The 9,800-nt window shown below is 35.4% G+C and overlaps 1 protein-coding gene and 1 pseudogene across 3 annotated transcripts; one reads left to right on the forward strand and one right to left on the reverse strand.

Moving 5' to 3' along the window:
* Positions 1–761: 761 nt before the first annotated feature.
* Positions 762–4,014, reverse strand: LOC111198069 (zinc finger CCCH domain-containing protein 55). Of its 3 annotated transcripts, none has more exons than XM_022702634.2 (8): positions 2,958–4,014; positions 2,454–2,630; positions 2,177–2,356; positions 1,997–2,100; positions 1,674–1,892; positions 1,470–1,578; positions 1,196–1,356; positions 762–1,052 (listed from the first exon to the last, which is right to left on the reverse strand). In XM_022702634.2, the coding sequence occupies exons 1-7, from the start codon at positions 3,770–3,772 to the stop codon at positions 1,209–1,211; spliced, it is 1,752 nt and encodes a 583-aa protein (XP_022558355.1). In that variant the 5' UTR covers positions 3,773–4,014; the 3' UTR covers positions 762–1,052; positions 1,196–1,208. The 3 variants fall into 3 exon arrangements, with proteins under 3 accessions (XP_022558355.1, XP_022558356.1, XP_022558354.1); XM_022702635.2 differs by having other exon boundaries at positions 1,241–1,356; positions 1,997–2,103; positions 2,958–4,012; XM_022702633.2 differs by having other exon boundaries at positions 1,997–2,103; positions 2,958–4,010.
* Positions 4,015–4,529: 515 nt separating this feature from the next.
* LOC111206176 lies at positions 4,530–7,974 on the forward strand (annotated as a pseudogene).
* The last annotated feature ends 1,826 nt before the right edge of the window (positions 7,975–9,800 follow it).

Below are 9,800 nucleotides of genomic sequence, written 5' to 3' on the forward strand. Positions count from 1 at the left end.
ATAAGTATATATATAGTTTAAACTTTATCAAAATAAATAGAAATTTTCTTCTTTTTTTTCCAACAAATAGAAATTATCTATTCTATATAAAAAAGCTAATTTAATAATTTCCTATTCTTATTTTATAAGGTAATTTTCTTCTTATTCCAAAGATCACTTGTTTGTAAGTGACTTGAATCTCTTCTTCTTCCTTTTATGCAGGTTGCTTCATTCTCCATTTTAATCACAAGATATTTTCAATTATGGGAAGAAACATTAAACGTGTACACGCTGTAGACTCTTTTAGTTTTACGTTAGTAGTACTGATTTTAAAGAATTGATGGAAGAATACGTATTCTTGTATGAAACAACCATCACTGGATCAAAAATTGACATTCTTCAGGCACAGGTGTGTTGTAATTTTTGTTACATTGGAGATTATAACGGCTTTAGAAGCGTATTGAATCGTAGCATTATCAACAGGAACCAATAATACATGACCGAATCTCAAGAAACACCAGCCAAGCATTCTCATCTCTCCCTGGACACTACTAATCTTTGATATAACCAAGGAGGGAGAGAGCATAAAACCACTTTTGACTGGGTGAGAAGAGCCCTAAAATAATTATTTTGTTTAGATATTGACTTGGCTATTTAGAAAGTAGAGTTGTATTAGAGAAGAAAGGATAGACTCAGAGAATGAATAACACCGAGACAACGATGAAATATTGAGACAACTGAAGTAACCTTGTCGAGAACCAGGTCTTGTGACCCGGTAAAAAAGGTTAAACAATCAATCATCATCAATGAACAGACGAAAAAACTTAAAACTTGAGGTTTGAGTAACTGTGTTGTTCTTCTGCCTATCAATGCACTGTCTGAGGTTAGTACTTAGTTGTAATTCTATTGCATATTGGCATTTCCATAACCGCCGTCCTTTTTTAATAGAGATATGTAAAAAATCCTAACTCGTTAACTCTCTACTCTTTCTTTTCTGTTCCACCACTTTAGCTTCTTCTACATATAGACAAAGTTCTTCTTCTACTTCCTGTTTTTTATCAGTCTCTACTTTTCTGCAACCAAAGAAAATTAAAACATCTCAACAGTTAATTAAAGTAGCTTCAAAGTTGCAGAGTATGACTTATTAGAAGGAAGAGAATTAACACCAGGTTAATAATGATTGTGCAGCTTAATGGAGAATGAATTTTTAACATACCAATATAGCTAAGCTAAGCTGATTGAAGTGTTGAGGCTGGCTTACTTTCCACAGTAGCACAGTTCTCATTCTCAGACTCGGACTGTTCTTGGGTTTCACCGGTCTTTGATGGGGAAGCAAAGAAGCAATCAGGCAGAGCGTTCTCCAGACTTGTCTCTTGCCTTCGTCACCAATGAGAGAATAAAAGGGACTTATAAACATTTATGTAGTAACCACCAGTTTTGATTCTGAAAGAGGTCCAAAAAAATACTAGATGAGAATTGATCATACATACCCTTTGTGGAAATGGTTAGCGTAACCACCTTCGTGGCTCTTGTTATTATCAGAATCAGACAGAAAAGCACGGTTTGCTTCAGACTGAAAATGTCCTGAATCACCATTACCTGCTAAAAAGAAACACAGGGGAAGGGAAGTGGTGAATATAATAAGCTAATAGGGATGTAAGGCCAAGTTCCATTGCAGGAGAGATAGAAATAACCTTCTTCACCAAAGAGCATGCTTTGATTGACGCGGGCGGGGTAATGAACAGGGGAGCCAATAGAAAGACTGCGCTGGTGATGGTGAAACGACTCGCTATCCAAGTCGGGTAACTGGAGATTGAGAAGTCTTCTCCTTTGGAATTCTAATGCTTGTTGTAAGTCAGCTTGCTCAGCTTTTCTCCTCATCATCTCTTGTGTGCTAGAAAACATCCTCGGTCCTGGTAGAGCAAACAAAACACGAGACTGAGCTCTGAGCTCTGATGAAACCATATCCACCACATAAGAGAAGAAATCAAAGGAGAGGAAAGACAATGCAACTAACCGAAGTGGCAATCAAAGAGATCCCTTGCGTCCATTCCAGATGGACTTGAACCAGGAGAAAAGTTCCCTCTCTCCATCTGCTGCATCAGTTGTTGCTGCTGCCTCCTACTATTGTTTGACAAAAAGGTACCATAAGAGAAGAATAAAACAAGACTAGGCGTGTTAGGTGGTTTCAACATACTTTTCAAGGATTCTTCCTTTCTCTTTGTAGGGTTTAACAAGCACGCGTGAGTCGCAGATGAAATGTGGGTTTCCTCTGGCCAATATGATTCTCACAGTCTCAGAGTGGACAAAAGTGACAAACCCAAACATCCGTTTCTGCTGGTATGGAATCCTAACATCCTGCACTGGTCCAAAATTGCTACAACAAAAAGAACAAATGTAAGTAAATATCAACCAAAGTTTAGATGATGCAAACGCATAACAGCTTTTGATGCAGTTGTGTTTTTGAAGGAGACCCGAAGTAATTGGAGACATCTTCATCTGTGAAGGAGCTGTCAGCTGGAAATGTCAAGTAAATCTGCTTAGATGCAGAGTTTGATTTATCTCCCATCCCCATAAACTCCTCTCTTTCATGTCGCCCTGGACTACCAAACCAGTAACCCTCATCCCCAAACTGTCCTGCTCCTCCTGATCTGCAAAAGCAAACACCACCAAAAGAAAGCTTAACATTTACACCACAACATAGAAGTAGTCCCAAGACTTTTTGCACTTGTATGATCCAATTTACTGAGGAATAAGACTACTGACAAACAACTAAATAAACCAAAACAAACCAAAGAGCCTAAGACCAAAAGCCAGACTTCGACAACCACAATGTAATTTAATTATTGGCATCTCAGGCACCTTAATGATTCACTAAAGTTATTATAAATGCACTTTTTCATGATTCAACCAAACATTACATTATTAGGCAAAATAAAAAAAAAAAAAGAAAAGGAGGTTCATTTCATGATTATTACCTATGATGAGCGTTACGCGAACCCAAGAGAAAATTAATGCCTTTATCATACGACATTGGTGAGCCACCACTAGCCGCCAAGAACTGTGCAGCGGCCATTCGCTGCCGTTGAGCCAGGTTCATCCTCGCTATCTCCTCTTGCTGTCTGAAATCCGGAGAACCAAACCCACCGCCAGGAGACTCGAAATCATCTCCTAAACCAGGAAACCGACAGTAACCGCCATAACCGGGTTCCTGTGACCCGAAACAAACATCGCTTGCTGAGAAACTCCTCTTATGCAAATGGGCATCGTCATTATCACCCGAGAACCCGAACAGATCCGTGTTTTCGTCGTTGTTGTTGTTGTTCTTAGAAGAAGACTCGTTGAGGAAGGACAAGTAGTTACCGAGTTGCCCCTCATCGACTAAATCGTCACCACCACCATCTGAAGCGAAAAGAGAGGAACTTGCTTGAAACGGACTCGAACCCACGTTAGGGTTGTTACTCCCAGGAGTGTTGTTCAAGGAAGGGCTCCTCGAGAACTCCATAAACGGGCCATTCCTCGGAGAATGGCGGTGGATGTTAATGGGTCTCGAGATAGGGTTCAACGGCGTCGTCGTGCCAGAAGAAGAAGATCCGTTCGAGGAGAGACCCAAAGCGGACTTAGCTTTGAGACAAACGGACTGCAAGAGAGTGTCTGGTCCAAGAGCAAGACGCATCAAGTCTCTCTTGCCCAAGTCCTGTAAGAGCAAGTAGCCTATGATTTTGGAGGCGAAGTCCGGTTCTAAAGTTCGGATCTTTGTGAAGAGTATGGAAGTGGGATCTCCAGGATCCATTGGCGAGATTAAAAATCGTTTCTTTTAGTGAGAGAGGGAAAGGGAGAGAGATTGAGAAGAGGAGGAAGGAGAAGAGGCTACTATGTTTTTGTGCGAGGAGAAGAGTAGTGGGTTCTTTAGTACTTGCTTGGGTTTGTTTATTTATGCGTTTAAATGCATATGTTTTTTTCCTTTGGAGATTTTAGTATATGGTTTTTTGTCTTCTAACGAGAGCATTTATTGTATTAAAAGAAACTACTTTCGTAATGTGTTACTTTCTTTTCGGGTTCTGTTTTTGATATCGGGTTTAGGGCTTTCAAGTTCGTCGAGGCTCTTTTTAGCAGGATTATAGATAAAAAAAAATTAATTTAATTGAATTTTTTTTGAGAAATTTAATTTGTTTCCTTATTTTGCTTAAAGATTTTAGTATTTAATAAAGGGCAAATCTCCAAAATAGCACATTTCTAAGTTTATATCACAAAAATAGCACTCAAAAACTAAAATGACCAAAATAGCATCTTTCTAAGTTTATCCTTTGAAAATTTTATTTTTTTTATTTTTCAAAATTTGAAATCTTATCCCCAAAACCTCAATTCTCAACTCTAAACCCTAAACCCTAAACTCTAAACCGTAAATCCTAAACTCTAAACCCTAAACCTTAAACAATAAACCCTAAACCCTAAACCCTAAACCCTAAACCCTAAAATCTAAACCCTAAACCCTAAACCCTAAATCCTAAACATCACCCTTTAACTCTAAACCCTAAGTTTGTGACTTTTGATAAAACATTAAATGCTATTTTTGTGACTTTTGACCTTAAATGCTAGTTTGAGAACAAAAACTTGATTTAGTGCTATTTTTGTTTTTTTCTCTTTAATAAATGTGTTTTTCAACAGACCAAGGGTCTCCCAATTGGATGCATGATTTACATTTCCTTGACAAAGATTGGATGCATGACTTAACGCAGCCTTACTTTTTGTTGTAGTCAATACATGGTAATTTTTTTTTTTTTTTTTTTTTTTTTGATAAAAAGCATGCATGGTAAATTTTGTTGTAACACATTCATATCTCTAAAGTCTTACTAAAATCAAACGTTCTTGATTTTGTTAAATATAACTAATCATTTTAAGTTTATTAAATCTGTCTTTATAATATTACAAATTGGTGATTTTAACCAAATTTATACGAAATAATTTAGTTCAACGGAAAATATGTGATCTAAGATTTTTAGATTTTAAAGATCTTATATTTAATTAATTTTACAATTGGTGCAAAAGAAATTAATTTTACAATTACTATATTATTAAGTTAGTGATTTGGAAGATTTTTAATTATGGATCATAACTCTATAAAGATCTAACAATACTAAAAGAGAGATATGCTCATCAGCTAAGCCATCCACGTAGGCAAAAAAAATCAGCCTATCAGACATTACGTTTTTGCCACGTCACAAGGCGACCAATTACAGTTGAGCTAGGCGAAACATGTTGGGCTTAACCTAATCGAAGTGGCCCACTCCCAATCAAACCCAGCTCCTGGTCCAACTTCGATGAAAGGGATCGCCGACTCTTCATCTTCAATTTCATCGCAAACGATTCATGTCTTTTAATTCACTTCTATCACAGAAACAAAATTTGGTCCAAAATTAAAATATCAAAACAACTTCATTTTTGCCGGCAATGACCTTTCGTTTTATCTCTTCGACCTCAAACCTCCAGCCGTTTTAATATCTCCACCTCCCCCACAATCTAGATCAATAAATCCCGACTTCAAGACATAAATCACTAGATGCAACGCACTCTTCAGCTTCTGCTTATCACTATTCATCTTTTTCATTACTATAAATACGAGGCTCACCACGTACACGACTCCCCTCCAATTATCACTCAAAATCCAAAAAATTGATGCATCAATGTCTTAAAAGGACTCCAAATCGTCCCTTGCAATCCCTTCCGTTGATTTCCACGACGAAGACGTTCTGTGTTTCTGCACGTTGTCTTTCCAGTTTGATTCACTTCTGCGAAGCCCAGAATTCTGCAGAAGCTGGGATGCTCATTTGGCCTTGCGGTGCTCTTGATCACGAAAAGGTACAACCTTATATCCTCAAACCCGAAATATGTTAAGCTATGATTTGTTCAACCTAACTGATATCACACACCCACATGCGCCTCTGTTATATACACGGCCTTTAATTGCGCAACAGAAGTTCAGGTTCCATTCCTTTCAAGAAATCAACGCAAACTGCACACGAGAGACGATTTATATGGTAGTTATAACATACTATTATCATTAGTTAAATACATGTTCATCTTTACTTATGTGTAGTCTTATACTACCTCTTATGAATTGAGTATGAGTTACAACACAAGATAAAATAGCAGATTTTGAGATGAAGCTGATGGATAAAGACTCAGCATTTGGGACTACCTGATGATGAGTACCATTCAATTGTGAGTAGGCCGTTGAGAAGTCGATTCCATCGTCCATGTTTCACGTATTTCTCTCCCTCACTGATTGCTCGGGTACCTTCTTGGACAATTGTGTTGTAACTGATTTGCTTTCTCATCAGGTGGTACGTTGCTTTGAGTACAATGACATTATTCATGTCAATGGCAGGATTGATCCCACCTCTGACATTCATGTCATCATTCTCAAACTTATTTTCTAAGCTACTCAGACTAGACAGACTTAAGAAAGGTAAAGCTAAGGATTCCCATTCCAAAGTTAAGGTGAACAACAGCTTAGCTCTTAAACATTTCATAATCCGCTCTGCTTTTCTTCATAATAGTTATGTGACATTCTATGCATGAGACAGGAAAAGCCGAAAAATCTGCGTTGGAAAGAATCCATGCGGCCATTCTTTATGGGAACATGCACGTCAGTTGAATTGAGTGACCCCGAGAAGGAAGTTGTAAGCATCTCTGCTTGCGTACAATGAAGCCTGTGGTCTATGTGGCAGATGTTGCTAGCTGATCTTACTGAGCCGGAGAAAAATACAAATGTGGAAGAAATTAAGGGTCTTTCTTTGGATTTTCAGTCTAGGCATGTGGTTGTTTCAGCACAGGTCAGGATCATTGTCTCTTTAGTACATTATTTGTATGCATTGAGGCTTCATACCTGTACTTTACTTAAATAAAGCTTCCTTTCATGGAAAGTTGGTTGAGGCTGAGTTAACCGAACTTCCTCTTGAAGAACATGAAGAATCTTTGAACTCGCTAGGCGTTAGCGAAAGTGTCTAGGGCACCTCATCAGGGAAACGTACAGCCTTCTAGGTTTTCAGAAGTACTTCACTTCTGGTGAAAAGGTAAATTACATATACAGACAGACATTAAAGCATATTATTTTAAAACACATCCTTCATTCCTTCTAAAACGTCGATTCTTTATGGCAGGAAACAAAAGCGTGGACAATACACGCATGCGGGTTTTCAGTCAGTAGTCTCAGTATGGGTTTTTTGGGGTTAGGAGATAATTTGGTAGACAATTTTGTTTATAAAGAATAATTGCATCAGAAGCTACTGGTGTCATTCATTCTGACTTTGAAAAGGGTTTTATTAGAACTGAGACACATTTTTACCCTCTTAATGAATATGTGGGACAGTTATAATACTCTTTGTTCTGAACATTGATCTCCTGGTCATTAAAATTGAAATCTTCGACTGTATATTATTATGTTTCATTAGGAAGCAGGACAATATTTCAAAGTTTCTTTTTGGGTTCGGGTTGCATATGAAGATTTTGTTTCTGCAGCAAAAGAAAAAAAAGACTTTTGTGAGTTTCTTCTCTGATGCCATAAACTGAACTCCTGCCTAGCGAATATTTCATGATTTTCTTGCTCACTAGGAATTTTTAAGAAAATTGGATTGTCTTTTTGTGCAGCTGAGATCTGAGGGTATAGTGTACATTGTTAAAGAAGGATATTTTATGCTTTTCCTCTTCAACATATAACAAAACTCTGAGATCTCAATCACTTTATTAACAGAACATCACAGCTGTGTTTATGCACGTCCACTTTTATGCATCGAGGGTTTCATTGCTCTTGGTTTCAAAGAATGCAGTGATATCATTCTTCCATTTTTACACTCAGAGAACATAACTAATATGAAAATAGAAGATGATATGTTAAGTTCTCTAGAACAAGAAGTCTCAGGTAATTCTACAATAAAGACAATTACGAAGGTTTAACAATGGAACTTGGAAGCATGCTCAAAGTTCTCTTATGAATAACCATCGTCTTTTCTTATGTAACTAATATTTTTTCTTATAAAACTTTTGATTACAGTTTGAACATAAATTCTTCATAAAGTTTTTTTGTTAAGATTTTCAGAAAATATTGCGAGGCATTGTGTGTTGTATCCTGAGTTGATTCTTTTTCTGTATATGAACAAATCAAATAACGATTGATTTATATAACTAATTCCGCAATCTTTTTTGGTAGAAGTCTATATAAGTATTTTATTTAATTATTATTATTTTATTATATTATTTTAAAAAGATTTTAACATTAAAATTTTGGCTTCTCAGCATGTCCGTATATATTTAGTTTCATCTTTATAAAGTTATTGAGCAGAATAAGGTGTAGATTATGTTTACCTTACAATATGTACATCCAATGTCTAGAGTCATATTCACCGCTATTTTACTATATATGGTGTAAATTTTGTTTGACTCACAAATGTACAGACAAAACCTAAAGTTGACAATAATATTTGAAATTGTTGAATTTTCATTATACAATTAAAAGATTGGTATTTGAATTGCTGGATACGTTGTGGTAATTCAGTCGTAAAAAGATAAATATTCTAAAATATATTTATTAAAAGAATTGCTTTTATAAACATGATCAATTAGTATTTAATGAACATTTTGTTTGGATTCAATTCTCATATATAAATGTCAAGGTAAGAATATGTAGTCTATCAGTTACTAAATACAGAAATATATATTGTTTTTCTTTGATAAATTTTTTTTTATTGTTGTTAGTTAGGGGTACTTACCGATTTATCAGACAACTTAATGTTTATAAAAATTATAATTTTAAAATCCAACAAATCTTTCCAAATTAATATGTATGCATATTCATGTCATTTGTAGTTAACATTTATGTAGACAACACCTACCTTCAGGGGTAATAATATCGTCATATTGCCCAAACAAAATCAATTATAAATAATCAACTAATCACTCAAACTAATGCACATATATAGTTTGAAAAATACTTATGACACAATAAATTAATCGCCATAATCCAAAAGCTAGAACAAAGCTTATAATTGGTCTGCTTAAAAATAGGTACATGCAAAACACAATATTTATATTTCTAATATATGTTCCACTTTATATGAAACTCCATTATAGATCAACAATTGTAAAGCTTTCACTATGGGACAACCAAACATCTATATTTAAGAAGCTGCAAAGCAAAAATAACTAGAAATACGAAGTTGTCATGGTGACAAACATTATTTGTTAAATATATAAAGGTAAAAACAACAATTTAAAAATGCAATACATTGTAACTAATACCTCTCATTTACAAGGAAGCAAATATTATTTTCATCATCGGTGATACAATTTTACTTTAACAACACAATAAAATTATTACAGATTTTAAAGACAGAATAAGGGCCAGGTTTCATGTCTGAGTTCGAGCAAAAAACACCAACATAGCTCAAAGGATGATCTTCAAGAAAACCCAAATAAAATGAACATCTCACCATCTCCAATTTTCTTATGTATTATGAATTCAGTTTTGATATTTTGGAAAGCATACGAAATTCAATCTTATTCAGTTTTAAAAGGGCCAAAATAAAGCTACATACATCATTTAAACAAGCAAAATCAGTGCATATCATTCTCCATCTTATACTATATGTTAAATGCTAAAAAGTTTAAAATTGTAGAAAATTTAAAGCTCAATTATCCGCGCGTAGCGCGGAAAACGACCTAGTTGGTATAAAAATCATATATACAATTTATCAATTGAATATCATATGTACACAAACTATACTTTAAATGGCAAACTGATAAGTCAGTTTAATAAGTTTGTT

The sequence above is a fragment of the Brassica napus genome, chromosome C5, assembly GCF_020379485.1.
Source record: "Brassica napus cultivar Da-Ae chromosome C5, Da-Ae, whole genome shotgun sequence".
NCBI classification, from domain to species: Eukaryota; Viridiplantae; Streptophyta; class Magnoliopsida; order Brassicales; family Brassicaceae; genus Brassica; species Brassica napus.